Source organism: Sturnus vulgaris, chromosome 13, assembly GCF_052056855.1.
Source record: "Sturnus vulgaris isolate bStuVul1 chromosome 13, bStuVul1.hap1, whole genome shotgun sequence".
Taxonomy (NCBI): Eukaryota; Metazoa; Chordata; class Aves; order Passeriformes; family Sturnidae; genus Sturnus; species Sturnus vulgaris.
In genome coordinates, this window is record NC_142255.1 from 12,643,624 (window position 1) to 12,661,328 (window position 17,705).

At 40.0% G+C, this 17,705-nt stretch overlaps 1 protein-coding gene across 7 annotated transcripts in view; it reads right to left on the reverse strand.

Annotated features, from left to right (window-relative positions):
- ZFAND6 (zinc finger AN1-type containing 6) overlaps nt 1-17,705 on the reverse strand; it is a 36,506-nt gene that overhangs the window by 8,233 nt on the left and 10,568 nt on the right. For all 7 annotated transcript variants that reach the window (XM_088172596.1, XM_014886322.2, XM_088172597.1 and 4 more), the window contains 2 exons: nt 3,154-3,323; nt 1,957-2,068 (listed from right to left, as the gene is read on the reverse strand). In XM_088172596.1, the coding sequence (XP_088028722.1) occupies nt 1,957-2,068; nt 3,154-3,304 (263 nt within the window). In that variant the 5' untranslated portion in view covers nt 3,305-3,323. The remainder of the gene's footprint in view (nt 1-1,956; nt 2,069-3,153; nt 3,324-17,705) is intronic.

Here is a 17,705-nt window from a genome sequence, read left to right on the forward strand (position 1 = left end):
TTAAAGCTGCCACAATCTGAACTGACACAAAAGGTAAATTTTTTCTTTTTTAATTCATACTGAATGCAACAGAACAGTTCCACTGTAAAAAAGGAAAAATATTTTGGGTGGTTTGGCATACCATCATTCCACACAGAAGCAACAATGCAACATTCAATATACAAGGATCTTTATAACATAAGTTAACAAGATAACTGTAGAGTAGATAGTTTCAGTGTTCTGGTGATACGAACAAGAAAATTGCAGCATGTCAATGTTTCCAGTAATAAAGCTGCAGCAGCTGCACACAGAACCCCTTGGATTTTCACAATGTCAAGTGGTGCAGGCCAAACTTCCCTTTAGCCATACTGCTAAATCACAGCACGGCTGAACACTCACCAATGAGCACCCTGAGCAGTTGAGAGAGCAATTCAACACTAGCCATCACTCCCAGCCAAGCTGCTCATCCAGCCGCTCTCCTATGGAACGAGACAGAGCACAACTCCCAAGCAAGAGGCAGCACTACCTCATCTGCATTTTTTTTTCCTTTCCACTGAGGGATTCACTCTGAAGGCAAAACCCAGGTTATCCAGCAGCCCATGAACTAGCACTCCATGGCACAAGCAGAGCACTGGAGATGCAATTTTAATTATCAAGAACTGCATGTAGGTCTTGAACTGCCCATCTGGCCACCTAGAAAAGGGCATTGTCAATTAATTTTATCTTTCCGCAGAGTATCATAAGTTTGAGGTACTTCCAGAGACTAAAGTTGAATTCCTGCTTTTTTATTTTGAAAAAAAAGGCAAGTGACACTGATTTTTTTGAAGTGCAAGTCCAAGAGCAACCATCCAGTCATTTCTCCTGCAGTAATCAAGCCAGTGATCAGTGAGGTACTTCTATTCTTTCATGGTTTTATTGAAGTTGTGAGAGAACAAAGGCAAGGCACTGTAATTGGTTCACATCTGTGCATTGACCTGGATGAACTTTTTTTCTTTTTACACACACCAGAAGAGTTGTTTCAGGGTAAGATAAGTATTTTCTACCCCAACTAGAAACCTCAGAATGGAAAGACTAAATATAGTATCAAGCATGGCACCTAGCTCTCAGTTCATATGCAGGATCCAAGCATGAGATAACACCTCCTATAAAAAGCTAGGGAGCAGAAAACAGTCTTGAGCAGAATCAGTCAGCAGTAACTGATGAAATCGCCCTCAGCCTGTGCTCTACTACATTCATTTTTTCAAAGGAAAGTTGCAATGAGTATTACTGCAAGTTTAGCTTCCGTAGTATATAACACACTAACACTTTTCACTCAAAAAATTTCCAAAGCACTTAAGTTGCTTTTGGTTGTGTCATTCTAAACTGAAATGGAGCCACTAAATATAAACAAATATTTAGCTTTTACAAATGGAGAACACTTAGCAAGTCTGAGTGATTTACAAGAGGACATTATGTATCCTTGAATAATCCAGATGGAAATTACTTGTTTAATAAGAGATCAGTTCAGTTGCACAATTTGTACCAAGACCCGGGTCTTTGCCCTGTTCTAGTACTCTCCACTCCTTACAAAGCAACTGGCTTGTTAACATATTATCATACATTTATGAGAGCTCTAGTAAACAGCTCCCTGCTATTTTACAAAATCCTCAAATTTCTAGGATGAAGAGTTCTCCTTTGGTAAATGTACTGCAAGCTGTGGAAGCAGAAGAGCAGCCAGACAAATCTCCGTAGAACAGAAGTTGACAACTTCTATTTGAGGCTAAATTCTAAAGACAAATTTCCATTTGAATGCCAGATGAAGCACAGAGGTCTGGTAGCATTCACCCTGAGATCCCATGCTTTAAAGTTAGCACTGAAATCCTATACCTTCTCCTAATCCTGGTTCCAGTATTTAATTATGCAGGATCAGCACACTTCATGTAATCATTCTGACACAGATTTCTCTGTAAAGACACAGAGCAGACCGAAGCACCTTACCTTGGCTGCATAGATGGAGTCGATGTAGAATCTAAAGTGGACTGAGTTTCCTGGGCACTGCCCTCTGTGCACTGGACCGGTAAGGACTCGGTGATACTACTGACAGAGGCTGCTGCAATATACACACCCAGGGAAAATGTGTTAGGCTACTTCCTGGGATTACAAAAGTTACACATCATAGCGACTCTTTGACCCCTACGACACCAGTCAGGAAAGTAATTGAATCTCTGCTTACACCATAATGAAATGTAATTTTACAAAAAAGCAATTATGTTTGGTCATATTTTGATCTAGTTCCAGCACCAGGCCCCCAGAACTTACATTGCAGAAAATTTTGAATCTGGAGTTTTAAAACCGTTACTATTTTTTGCTAATTAAAGCACCTACGAGCAGCTTTCTCAGCATACCCTGCTGTACTCTGACATGAGAAGCTGGTGTTTTGTTTAAAAAAACCAAGATGGAACTGTGAGAACATCAGAAAAACTTCCCAATGCCAACTCCAGATGCATTTTGAAGGCGTAGAACCCAGATCCCCAGATTTCAATAGAAGCTATTGCTTCAGTTTAAAAGGTCAGGTTGAAGGAAAGGCAACAGTAGACACAGGGCACTGGGCCAAAAAGAATAGAAAGTATGTCAAGTTAAGGAGAAACTATTGTTGCCTTTTCCCAACCTGGAAATTAAACTCGAGATAATTTTAGTAAGGAAGCAATATAAGAGCAGATCTTTATTTAAAAGGCCTTCAGGGGCAGTTAGGGGAAGATGTCCACAAAAGCCCATGAAGGCCTTCAAAAGGAAAAGGCATCACTATCAAGTGTTTACAAGGTTAATCCTTCAGCATGAGGCCACAGATGAAATACCTGTACTTAAAATGCTTTTCACAAACATTCCCCAAGCCTAATCCTATCTCTGTCAAATTTCAGTAAAAATATGTTGCAGTGGTTTTTTTGCATTTTTATAGTTTCAAAACAGAAAAACTCAAATGAATACAAAAGGTATTAGTGAGAGGCTACTTCTGAGCAGATTAGTGGCAACACAATTACATTATGAGCATTCCATCCACGCTCATAAGGTAAGATGCTGGAATGAAATGGTTTGCATTAATGCTCCAACAATCAGTATCTGGACATGGCCAGGAAGCTGCTGCCTGCTGGGTCAGGTTGAGCTGTTCACATACACACATGTGTTGGGGTTACTTACCAGGAGGGCTAATTCTACCATTACTGTTCTGCCTTTGAAGGTGTTCTTTGTAGCACACTGAGCACATGCCATTTGTGCGAGGATTCCCGTAAAATCCGCAGCCAGTGGAACAAAGCATAGGCACTTGGCTACGGTTAGTTTCTTGAGCCATTCTCCCTTCTTCTATAAACCTGAAATTGATACACACAACCCAGTATTAAGAGGCCTGAGAAAACTCTTCTTTTACAGCTGACATTTGAAAATCTGGAATTTCCTATAGCTCAGCAAAAAGATCATCCAGAAAAAATGCCTTGTGGGTAACTCCATGCCCTTTCCCAAAAAGTCTATAAAGTCTGCCCAATAATGCACATAGTCATATGTAGGCTTTGCATGACCCACCCTCCCAGCCCCACCAAATTATTTTCAATGCATATCCCACAAAGAAAAGTAATTTTAGCAAATATTGGAAGTATTACTGCTTCTGGCAATGAGGTAAGGGGAGCAAGGGAGGGGGACACTTATGAACACCTGACACTGTGCATGAGAACTGTAAAGTAAGAGACAAGCCTGCTAACTTGTCCATGTCCAATGCCCAATTACTTGCTGCATAGTAATTATAATTAACGACAGTCACATGAATTCACATGTCACTGTTTAGTCACCGTGTCATTAGTGAAAGACGACACAACTGTTTACCACAAACTCTGTACTGTGATTTTTCACACACTAAGAAAATCACCCTTACAGTCGAAAATATTAGACCACATAAACATAACCTCTTATTTATAAATTCTGTGTGAAAATATAATAAAACTGAGAAGAGATACATGAGTTAAGAGATGTGATATACGAGTTGCTGCATGATTTAACATCCTTAACTTTGGTTTTCATAAAACCTATATCATTTTTTTCCCTGGCTTGTATTAATCAAGTTTAGAGATACTTGCAAGATATTACAAGAAAATTACAACAAATGACAATTTCCATCAGTGTTCTGAGGCTCCTAGCTATTATCAAGTGGTCTAATTTGCAAATAATTTTTGACATGTCATTTCGAGATAAAATTTTCCATTTCTCTGCCCACAAATATACAATCGCACTTTTTAAACCAATTTTGAAAGAAAAAACAGTTTCGCATTAAGAAATTAGGTATACCAAGGTATCTATTATTTGTGTTTAATTCAAGATCAACTTAGGTCTACCATTTCCTGATTAAAGGTAAGCTGAAGCATAGATAACTTGAATTCTTGCAAGTCAAGCCAAAGATAAGCAACATTACTGGAGAGGGGGAATCAATCTTGCAAGCAGTATCAGTATACATTTCAAACAAAAAGAAAAAATCCAGAGGGAAAGGGGTTTCAAGATACTTGAATACTTCACCAATTGCCCATGTTATAAAACTAGATTAAACCACAGTAAGAAATACCAGAGTAAAAAAGATTTCCTTTTACATAAAATGTATTTGAAGCCAAACACAAACAACTTTCCCATTATTTTGTTTCCAGTGAAATCTCATCTCCTCACACACCCACATCCACTCCATTTTATTTTTATTTCCCCAAAACATATGAAATTGATACCAAGAGCCAATCTCTGGGTTGCAAAGCCAACAGCAACACAAAAACAAGTCAAGTCTGCTCAGAGCAATAAGATACTCTATGGATGAGGAAGGATACAAGATACAAGACATGGAAGATGTACAGGCAGGAAGACAACCAAAATCTGATAGTATCTTTTTCAGCTTCAACCTGCAATTAAGCTCATTTCAGCTGTTGACTTCACTCCCCCATCCCAACAGAGAAGCACTTGCTTTCGACATACAAAGCCCCCATTGACCTCACACGACAGCTAAATTTGATTTTTGCTGAAGTACTGTACTTTAGCTGAAAGAGCACTTTCATGCCTGCTTTTCTCCAGACAGTCTTTCAGAACGAAACTGCAAGTAGTGCATGTGGAATTTAATTCTTATGCTGGGCCCAACATTTCAGAGAAGCCATTTCAGGGGAGTACAAAAGAATATGAGTTTGCTGTGCTTTGGTAACCAGAACCAATTTAAAGCTGAAACCTTACACAAATCAGTTTTGGCATAGAATGTTTTAAGATTGAAAGACTAATTAAAAACACTTTCGACTGAATATTTCAAGAACTAATAGAGATTCAATGTCACATTACAAGTATTAATCCTTTTAACTTTAGGCAGCAGCATATTAAAGAACCCTACTGCACTATGATTTTCTCTCTGTTCAATATTAGCTTCAAGCAGCACACAGAACTCAATAACTGCATCAGCCCCTGCTAATATTTCCCAATACAACACTGCTGAAGGGACCAGGTACTAATGCAAACATGGAATAACAATCTCCAATATGGATATTAAAAAAAAAAAGTTCTGCTCCAATTCAATAAACAAACTGAAAGGTGCCCAAAGATGCCCAGACGAAAAACAAGAAAAGCTGGCCTGAGTTCCAGCTAAGCCAGTTCCCAAGTTCATTAACCAGTGGATCCTGTCACCAGTCAAAGCACAAGCCACTGGCATGAGGCTCCAGAACACTTCAATCTCCAAGGGGAAGTGCCAGGGATTCTTCTGAAGAGTTTTAATAAGGGCCACAGGAAGCGGAAGATCTTTCATTGGTTGCTAATATTCGAGAAATAGAATGAATAAGAGATAGGATCAACCTGATGCAATGTGATGAAGTAAAAGGAGATCTTGCACCAAGACAACATCTTATTGGGTACAAAGGGGACAATTGGGTACAATCCTCCTCACCCACACAACTTCTGCTGTGAGCTACCAAAAAAACCCACTAGGAAAAGAAAGGACCATCACCAACACAAAGTCTTCTGACAGTTCAGTGAGCTCAATCAGTTCACATGCAAAAACACAAACAGAACGTTCAACACAGGAGAGCCTCTGGAACTCACGTGAGGGAGGACATGTGACCAGAAGGGACAACACATCTTTTAGCAGCATGGGATAGCTGAACTCATCTATTTGAACCCTAAAGCCACAGAATACCAAACCAGTATAATAAGCTCTCCCCATGCTTAGCCCTCCCTTCCAGTGCTCACATGCACCAAAATGAAACAAGGAAATGACTAAACTTAAAAAAATAAAAAAATATCAACCACTCTACCTTCTGCCAATTAGTTTTAACACAGATTGGTTTCTGAGCTCATTTGTCACACGTGTGCTGTTTGGGCACAGAGAGGGTCTAGCTGCAGACATGGAAACAGCTGCATGTCTAGCTGCAGACATGCATGGAAACGCCTGTTCCAGCAGCACAGCAGGCTTAAGGAAATTAAGAGACCCACTAGCCAAAAAGAGGCATTGAAAACAGAACGAAAGAGACTCGAGTACAGGCAGTTCCTGCCACTGGGCCGTGTCTCTCCTGCACACACTCGTCCCTGGGGAGGGCAGGGGCCGGATGACAGCGCTGCCGCAGGCCCAGCACAGCCACCAGCAGAGCTGGACTCTGCCCCAGCGCAGCAAACATCACCGAACAGATGTTTTTGGGGGAGGGAAGGACCTCCCATCAGCTCCGTTCTTGGCTCAGCTTCAGTTGATTTTTGTTTCCGAAGTCTCACGCAGGAAGACCCACAGTATCGCCGAGCCCAAACATCAGCAGTGACTGCCCACCTCTCCTGCTTTAGGGGAGGTTTGCTCCCACAGCTCCGGCCACTGCTGCACCCCGTCCCTGCCTGCAGCCACATCAGCTCAGCCATCTCGTGGAAACAACACAAATATTTGCTCTGGTGCACTGGAGAGCTTGCTGATCTGATAGAAGATCAACTCCAGAGAAATGACATACACTGCACAGGAAGTGACATGGCTAAAAATAGGACAACCCTTTTTAGGGGCAGCAAGCCCTTGCTGAGCATCAAGCATACTGTGAAATAAAACCCAAGTGCATACACTATCCATAATTTCAAACATGGTCTCCCCTAGCTTGGTTTCAGTATGACACTTGAAGCAGCTTCATAGCTGGAGTGACAAGGTCTTGGGATCAACATGACTACATGTATGTCCTCCTTGGTCTGAGGTGTCACAAAACAAACGTGGAGCTTGTCAAACTCCTGGAAATGCCTCTGGGCTCTGCCTGTTCCCCCAGAGCTGTGCCTGCATAGCATTCACAGGGTAATGCTATGAATTCTGAAGGTTATTCTGAATGTAGAATTGATTTCTCTTGAAGAAAAAAAAACAAAACAACAGAGCTCTTTACAATATTTCAAGCACATTCCCTGCTTTGCTTTACAGTATAGTTGTATAACCAGTTATAACAAACACTAATAAGAAGGAACAGCTGAGAGGGAAGTGCAAGAGCCTTAAACAACTCTCAGTGCAACCCCAGAACATCTACTTCATTGAAGATTATGGAATAAACACCCTCTTTCTGTATTAGCTAAAAATTAGCTATAAAATTAGCTAAACTTCAGCTGAAATTACTTCTGTTTTCTTAAAGATATTTATTGCCACTAGAAGCATGGCAGCATACAGCTCTGCAGGCTAAGTCCTCCTTTTCCTAAAAATAAGGTGCTTACAGTCTACCTGTTCCTGTTACTCCTGTAACACATAACCTCATTCATTTAATAATGCCCTCTTACTGCTGCTGCTACAGGTTTTACCTTTCCTCCCTCATCATAGCATATCCTCAGAGTAAATTCCTCTCTGTACTAAGCAAAAAATATGCAAAGGACATGCCTATAAAACGTATAGAGTTGAAGCTGTAGAAACATTAAAGCAGAGCAAATACTCCAGACATCAAGATCTCTGGAGAAAGAGACACATCTTCCAATGCTCTGTAAAGCAAGTAACAAAACACTTGTGGACATCTCTTCCCCACAGAGCAGGCACTGTGATCCTGGTCTTCCTCACCAGCCCCCTTTCTTCTTTTCTTTTTAATTAAAATGCTTATATGCCATTAGTTTCAAATAACTGATACCCTAGCTTTATAGGCTTCAAATGTTAATCAGTAAGATCAGAGAAAGCAGCATTTAGCAGGATTAAACACACAAGGTTTAAGAATAATCTCTTTCACACACAAACCACCCCCCCCATTCTAGACAAGAAAACAAAAAAAGTCTGGCACAGAATCCAGCTTTCTCTTCATCTGTCTTCCCTAGAGAAAAAGGTCTCTTGAATACCAGTTACCCTCATACTTCAAGTTGTGGTAAGGAAAACAAGCAGATCCTCACATCCTGCAGTAGTCTTGTGTTCTGCAAACACTCCTAAAATCTGTAACTGGTATGGGAAGGATCCCTCCCAAAAGCTAATGCTGAGACCACCCAAACAGCATTGTGCCTCAGCAGCACAGCACACACAGTTTGAACCGTTCTGATGCCAGCTTCGAAACTGCTGCTCAGAGAGAAAGCAGAACACTGTGAGCCACTCTTCACTGTCAAAATCAGCACACTGACAGTTTTACCTGACACTCACCTCGAATGATAAATCCAATTTTAACAAGTGATTAAAATATTCCCTCCTCTGTCATAATCACCTTTATAATGAAGCAGTTCAGCACTGACTGAAGTAGAAGCAACACTAACGGTCATTTTCTCTTTGTGTTAATGTAGCAAGGAAGAAACTGCAGGAGTGGTAATGTGTGCTGCTTAAAACATACAAAGCTTCATTCTAGGCACAAATAAGACACAAAGTTAGGCACACAAAAATACACTTCACTTTGTAGCATGTACTGGCACAGATACCCAATACCACCTGTACCACCATACAAAAAGGCTTGGTGGTACAAGAAGCAATAAATAGGAAATGCATTTCTCTACAGGCTTTCAAAACAAAAGGCAAAAAACCCCAAGACCAAAGTTCTCTTGAATCTTGCTGCAGAAGCTCCCAAAGCACTGGCTGTGATCGAGGACACTGCTTCATATTGGAATTTGCTGCTCAGATGTCCTGCTGGAAGCAGGACACTACTCAGGGTTATAAAGCACTAGACTCACAAATTAATAGCAAGTTACAGAACAGTCCTGGTTTTTTTACTCCATTGCTGCCTCCCAAAAGGCTCCAATTTACATTCACTGAGCAGTCATTTGTAGCTGCTTTAAGGCATTATCATGTCCCAGCAACTTGCTATGGAGCCAAGAAGAACTGGCAGATTTGAATAGGGGCCTCAGTCATTACAGCTCAGCCCAGCTTGCCGGTTGCAGTCAGACATGTCATTTCATCTTACAGCTCACCCTTGCTAAAGCACTGCAGCTGGTTCACATTTGCCAGCACAGCTACATGTGTAGTTATACTCTGACCCAGTTTCATCAGAATGCTTTGAGTTAAAAAAAGTGAATATGGTTAAGGACCAGCTATGCAAGCAGATCTGTAAGGGCAGCGACCTCTTTGTTCCTGTAGCAGCAGAACACACAGCTGCTGCATTTTTCAAAACACAGGAGCTCCAACTTCCTTAGACCAAGAGAATCTATACATTTTAAAGCTCTCCACTCATTCCACTGAGCCTCCAGTTTTCTTCCTGCTTAAACAAAGTTTTAAATTGCAATTTGAAATAGAATTTATATGACTTCATAACAAAAACAAAATACTCACGCTAGTGACCAAAGACTTACATAAGATGTTCTTTTAACTCACTTGACAAGTCATTTAATATCTACTATGTTCCTGTCTATTCCTGTTGAACAGCTTTTTATTTTTGTTTCATGCACAGACTTAATTTAGGCTAAAATCAAGTACTTATACTAGACACTCCTAGCAGAAACTTTACAAAAATATGTAGAGTTGGAGAAGTCTTTTCTTCACTTCCAATTTTTAGCAGTTAACAAGTTTAAATCCTTCCATACAAAAATTAAAATATTAATTAAATTTGGACTCTTAAGAAAGCTACATCTCAGATTCAAGATGTCAGGAAGACTGTGAAAGAATCACACTAATGGAAAAGAGACACACATGAGAGAGTGCAAACTCAGAAGTGGCAGATGGACAGAAAAGAGACAGTTCAGGTCTTAGGAAGGGACAGAACATTAGCAACTTTTATAACTAATCTGAGCCATAAGATCATAAACCCAGGAACACCTGGTATAGACAAAGCCTCCAGTGTCAAAGCATGTATGCTGCTAAGTACAGCTGACTGCTCTTGTACTCAAGGTTACACGAGGAACAAGAGAACATTTCACTACAACCTCTCTACTCTCACTAAGCAAGAACAAAGATGCACAGATTCCAAACTGCTATTAAGGAGATCACTGATAATAAGGACTCAGCTTTCCATGCTTGTCTGCATACACTATTAATAGATGTTACTTTGAAACTGTAATTACTACTTGTGACCACGCTTAACCTTTGCAAAGCATGGATTACCAGACCCAAAGATTAACTTCTGTAAAAGTGGTACCCCAGACTCTTATCCACCTCATGCAAAAGCATCTAATTGCTGGCAGTGACAAATTAAAGTCTACAAATAAAAACAAGCATAAGCAAATTTTTCATGTTTAATTTCCAAACATTCTAGTATAGTCAACACACCAAATAAAGAACCAATTCCATGAACTTCATTACCCTACTGAAGATTAATTCTAAAAAAACCCCAATAATCAACAAGCAATGTAAGAGGTACGTTTTATTACCTAGTAGGACGAATCGTATTTATTTTGGATTTCAAAGAGGAAGAGTACAAACAGAAGGATTTGCTCTGGAATTGCAGAAAGCTGCCAGAGCTACTGGTGTGATGCTGGGTTTTTTGCAGAAATGACCACTACTTTATGGAGCATCTGATAACTGCTAAGACACCTAAAATATTAAGTGCAGCACTATGTATAAAGCCTTCAACACTCCTATTTATCATGCATTTCAATTTGAGTCTAAAGCAGCTAAATACAAGTTAGGATGCCAAGGATTATCACTGTTTGTACATTTAAGCCTGTACATTGGGACTTCCTAGCTGTTCCTAGACTAATACTGCAGCACCACTAGAATCAGACCCTTGCATATGACAGCATTCAAACTTCCTGAGATTCGAAGAAACATCATTTTTTCCTCTGACTTAGAAAACCTAAAAGCCTCTTATTCCCCAATAGCACAATACATACTGCAGCAACCCCAGTTCATCCAGCAAACTCCAGTCCAGAGCAACACAGAAATGCTTTCAGAAAGAGGCACCACCAGCATATTCTAAGTTTCTGTCTCTCCAGAGAAGACTATCAGAAAATCTAAGCTGACAAAGCTGCCTTTTTGGAGAGGTCAACCTGAATGCAAGTAAAAATAACAAAACCCAGACACACAACAAAACTCACTTCTTGGGTTCAAGAGAAAAACCAGCAAATAACCCTTGGAGCTAGACAGACTTGTTTACAGACAGCTATGACAGGGACCTTCAATAAAGATAACCAGTTAAACATTAAAAGCACTGAGAGTAACACAGTAACTACACTTGTTCAGTACATAGCAGAAACAATTTCTAAGTGAGTTACAGACAAAGAAAAGTGAACACGAGGAAAGATGTGCTTCAGGAAGCTGGTTTTGATCTGGCATCCCTGGGGGAGGAGGCATGGTGAGAGAAGTTCAAGAAGCATATCTGAGGAACACAGGACAGTGGCCAGCCACCCCAATGGTCACGCTGTCCTACCCAAAGCACTATGTCCATACACAACCCAGAGACGAGTGTCTCCCCCAAATATGAAGATGTACTTACTCAGGCTAGTGCCCCCAGCTCACCCAAGATTTAAGGCAGACAGGCTGAGCAGGCCCATTTTTGGAAGATGGCTGTCTCTGAGACAAGACTGATACAGAAACCTTACATGAAGTTGCACTTGTGACAGAATGTGCAGCTACTTTTAAAAGAGCACCCTTCTACAGAGTGCTTGCTCTGGCATCTCTGCTCAAGAGGAATAAAATTTCAGAAGTTACACCCATTAGAAAAATCAAATCATGTCAGTAATTGCTCATCAGCAGTTGGCTATGTCAGCTCACAGTTTCCATCATGTGTGGCTGAGCTGGTATCGAGCCACACAAGTCACAGATGTTGCTTGTGAAGCCCTTTTCTTTCCTCTGGAGTTTGCACCATCTCATGTTTGTATTCTGGCATTCAGGTGCTGCAGGAATCCTTGAGTTGCCCCTCACAGCCCCATAAATTTAATTGAAATCTGTCAGATTACAGAAATACCATCTTTAAAATGCTCCACAAAAAGTAAGAAAACTACTCTGAAACAGATCAGACAGGATTGCATTCTGCTTTCTCTGGTATCAGATGTTGAAGCTGGCCATTTCAGAAGTCAGAGGCTGCATAAAATTAGAATCAGGATATTTTGGAATTCTCTCAATTCCTTTAGAATACCAGGCCAAAAGGGATGCAGGAGAGCAACTCTATAAACTATCTTTGGTTCTGTATTTTAAAACAGGTTTGACATTACACACTGATGAGAAATAATCCATAAGAAGGATTCAAACACTTACAAGATTACCCTCATAATTACAGAAAGAATAGGTATAGATTCAGTAATCGCTTCTTTTGAGCTTCAGTGAATAAGTAATCTTCTCTCAACACAGCATAAGTTTCACTTATTTTAAGCATATCAAACCCAGAAGAGATAAAAGCCACTTTAACACAAGTTCCCAAAATAGACAGCTTCTTGTTAACAAAGCACCTGTTGCTGAGAACTGACAGTAAGCACAAAACACATTATAATTTGTTTTCATAAACAGCACTATGTAGAATTTTAATTAGCTTATAATGCCACAGTTCTACATGGACCTAATGCTAAGGGAGCTCCTGCTTTAATATCGGGGTTCCTATGTGTTAATAAATAAAACAATCCTCATTCCTGGCTAGGGCATCTTGAATTCAGCTTAACTTCCAAGAACACTGTGATTATCATGCATGATGTGTAGTTCTATTTAGAATTATGCACTATGTCTAATTTAAGTGTGCAAAATTATACAATACCCTTAACTGTGGTTTGATGGGGAACTCAACCTAAAGCTAAAGCCTGACCAAAGAAAGAGGGTATGTAAGGACAAGTTTTCGGCAGAAGTGGTGTAAGTACAATGTTCCCTGTGGCAAAGCTGTATTCCTCATCTCTTGCAATACACTTAAATTTAGTCAAGGGACTCAAAGGTATTACTTTGTTTCAACCTCAATGCTATTCTGGAGGGGATGGGGGGGGGTTCTGCTTTTTTTATCCCTTAATTATTATTTCAGTCACTGGGGAAGCCAGCTTACACGATCTCAAACAAATTACATGTACTATGTAGATGTCTACATATTAAAACTTATCCCCTGCACAAAGCATAGGAAAATACTACACAGGTATGGCAGCTGCCATGCTGGACAACTGGAATTTATCCATCACTTTAATATACTATCAAATTTCACTGAAGGTATGAATAGACCAACTGGTCGCACTCTGAAGTTTTGCATCTTTCCTTAGATTCCTCTCAGCTGTCACTTTACACTGCCTGAAACAATGGAGCATGTAAACATCCAACTGCAATCTATACACACGCATTCAATATCTATTAATATGCAACTTAATGCAATGGCTTCATGATACAGGTAATTTGTGGCTTTAAACACCTCTGACACAGTTTTGCTGGGACAGGAGCTGATCTGTCCTGAACACTTCATTCTTCAAAAGCTTGGATTGGCTCTTGTATCTGGTTCATGGTGCAGCTCTGTGCCAGAAAAGTCAAAGTTAACAGCGCAGGAGGAAGGTCAACCTACAAATTCAGTAACAACTGAAATTTAAGGCATAGCCTCACTTATAGCTTAAGCCAAGGAAAAAGGCTCCCATCACCAGGAGGTCAGACTAAGAATTAGTGAGAGTTGCCCTGTGTCAGGTTAATAGATACGGGGCTAGGAAATTAACAGAAATTTGCAATGACACACTCTCCTTTCTGATGGTTTCCAAAAGTACACCACTTGCTCAGATGGAGAGGTCACCGCTTAAGAAAAGCTTAAAAAATACTGGAAGCAACTTGATTGAGGACAACTGGCATTTCTTCCCCCACTGCCGTCATGGAACAGAAAATAGTTTTTTACACTTCTTCCCTAAGCCCATACAGAACAGACTGCACATATTTCAGTTTCTCAGCTGAGGAGAAAGCCAGAGCTGACAGCTCTCGAGTAAGAGTCTGCATTGCAAACACTGCGCTTTAATCACTAGGGCATCCTTTTAACCTACAAATACTCCAGTTACAACTCTGTGAACTGCCCTCCTGATAACCAAGCCTGCTATTCATTCTGTTTCCAGACAAGATTCCACTATGTGAGCACACATTTCTAGTACAATGTCTCCCCCACTTACTGTCCAGAACACTTAGATCAGCAAATTAAGAACACAATCACCTAAAAATAGCATGGCTGGATGCCACTGTCTCCACTTATTACTATGCTACCTTTGTACAGAGTTTTTTTTTCTACAATTCTACATAGGAAAATAAAGTCATAAATGGCTTTACAGGAGGGACTTATAACGAAAAAGGCCAATGTGTTAAGCAGTGCCATGGGATTTCTTCTTTTTCCTCAAGCCACATAAACAAAAATGTACATTTTTAGAAGCATTTTTAACAGTAACTCCTTAAGTAGATCCGATTTCTCTTTTTATCCTCTTGCCATAGTGATTGTATTCTGCCAGAGAACAGATTGACACATGGCAAAGCAACAGCACTTTCTAGAGAAAGAAAAGTTCACAATATAAAGGAAAAGTAGACAAATATAGAAAAATGCAGGCCAGATCGACAATTACTTTGCTTGGCATATTAAAGCCAGTATCACACTCCAAAATGGATAAAAAGGGGGGCAAAAATCTGCTCACAGGATATTGAGCTTCAACTGTCAACAACGTGTGGCTTTCTATTATGATGCTCATTCTCTTCCATTCACAAACTATGGCCAACGGGTCTTCTATCAGGAAACAATGGAAAAAAGAACAAAGTATTTTCCTTTTTATTATGGTACTGGGTCAGAAACAGGTTTGTCAGCAAGAAAAAGGCCCTTTAGCTTGGCCTAAGGATGCAGTCACAGGCACAGCAGCTTTAGCTAGACTGCTTCCACAAGTGCAGTGTCCTCACTACAGCTTGGAAAAAAGCCCAGTGCCCTTATTCTGTCTCACACCCCTTTTGTGAAGGCAAAAAACCCCACACAACTCTTGAAGAATATTTGCATGCCTTACATTAAAAGAAAAATTAACTTGAACCCATAACCCTGTATTTCAAAACCCAACTGTCCCATTGTAAAACTTGATGCTTCTCAAGGAAACCCAGCGACACTGCAATGCATATTCTGCACTGCATATGCCACCCTCTGTAAGTTCACCAGGCCACACAAAAAAGTTTCAATAAATTCTTCATTTCAGGCCTTGACAGTCTGAGGAATTAAGGTGTCAGAGCTGCAGCAAGGACACAGGTATTATTCAGACAAGACTGATTCTCCAAGCATTCTGATTGTGTAGTGTGGGATCTGAGGTTGAAGACAGGAGGATAAGCAGGTAGCAACTAATCAGGGATTTATTTATATACAGAATGACTAGGTATAAACTTAAGACCATGGGTCACAGTCACATTATGACTTAGCAGAATAACAAGCTAATTCCTGCAGAAAGAGAGACCAGAGGCAACAGCCAAAAGTTTCACAGACACCAAGTAAGAGAAAAGCAAATGCAGAAAGGCAACAAAAATCAACCACATGACCTGTGAAATTAGATATTTTTGTTGTTATAATGGAAGAAAAAAATTAAAGCAAATTACTTCAGTGCCATGCACAGAAGTTTTAAATCACTTTTAAATACACTCAAAGCACCAAGTTTGACTGGACTCCTTAAGGAGGCAAAGTCATGCCCAACTGCCAGACCATTCTACAACAAATCAAGCACTCCTTTATCTCAGCACTAGTCTTAGCCCCTGCACAGCTCGTCACACACAGCTGACAATCTGTTTGTTATGTAACTAATAATAATATACTTACCTTGACCTATTGTTACTAATGCTGCCTTCCTCCTCTCCCTGGATACTTTAAACAAACCCCATGACAATATGTTGATACTCAAAACAATTCTAAAGTCTCTTCCCTAAAGGGCATTTCAGGTAAGTCCTTCCATGTCGCCACAATTTTTTTCTCATTAGTAATCAAATATTTTGGTATTATAAAACACTAAAATTAATACTTTTCTTGTCACCTTTTACCTGGAGAACAACATTTGTTTGATAACTACTTCTAATTGATATCTACAAAATCACTTAAGGACTCGACACCAATACCCAACAGCACGTCATACTAGCATGATATTTGGATAGCATAATCCAAACATGAGAAGTGAAATTCACTTAGAAAACTCTCCTGTATCAGCAGCTAAAGCTACCTGATAAGCATCTTACCCGATTTTGAAGGAGCTGGGCAAGGAGAGCAATCTGCAGACCTTTCAGTTTAACACTCACAACCATTTCTTTTTGCCCCTACCTTGATAATGATGCAGATCCCAATGCAAGGTCACCCTGTTGCACAGAAAACATTCTGGTACATGACAACATTGCATTGCATAAGGATTTGATTGTATTGGATTTTAGAAAAACATGTAAAATTCATACAAAATTCATAGAGGGGATAGTACAGAAATAATTTTATCCTACTTTGCAGTCTCGTATCTCCCCTGCCACCCCATCCTTGAAACTGGCATGATCAACAACTCATTGAATGTTTTCTTCTAGCAATCTAAATTAGAGATAGCCTTCTGTATAAAATGCATTACTATGCATTTGTACCTAACTTACTACCAACTTAGGTACAAAACGCTATATTTTTGCCTGAAGAATCAGTGGTTCTCTCACCACAAACACATTTTAAACCTTAAGTGGAAAATACCTGCCTTCCTCATGCAATATTCTGCTTTCATCAGCACAATTATATTCCACAGCACATACATGAAAATCCTCCAGCCTCCTGCATTGTTCAAACTAATGGTGAAGACTTCAGGCCTTGCTTAAAAAACCCATGCAATGCAAAACGTTTCAACAAGCCCAAAACACCTCACTTCCAGCTCAGAAATACCTCTTTTAAGCTCCCATTCCAATTTGATCATTTTTTAAGTTTATATTTGTCTCCCTAATCCTTCGCATAGTTGAAGATGTATTAGCATCATGAATTACAGGACACACTGGTGCAGTGCTGTCTTAAAGCCTGGGCTAGTTAAACTGCTGGGGTGGCTGCCAGGGCTTGCCAAGCCAGCCACACTGTTTACAGTTTAGTTCTCCAGATACAGGATTATTATGTTTCAGACTGACAAATGCCATATCCTGAAGATATGGTCCTGTGACACAAATATATCCTGGCAGGGCAGAACAGCTAAGCAGGGGTGGTCTTCAGCACAGAGACAGGCTGAGCTCCTGCAAGACTGCTGAGGCATTAAGTTAAAGGAAGAACTGTGGGTTTAATAAAACTGTTTCTTAAAAATGAGCTATTTTTAGGAAATACTCAAACGAGTGTGTTCATTTGTATAAGTAATACTCAAAATACTGTCTTAAGTTGATCTAAATGAAGCAGAAGATGGATCAGGTTAGGATTTAACTAAGTTTATCTCTTAATGCATAATTTAATAGCCAAAAAAGTTACTTCTCAAATGAAAAAACC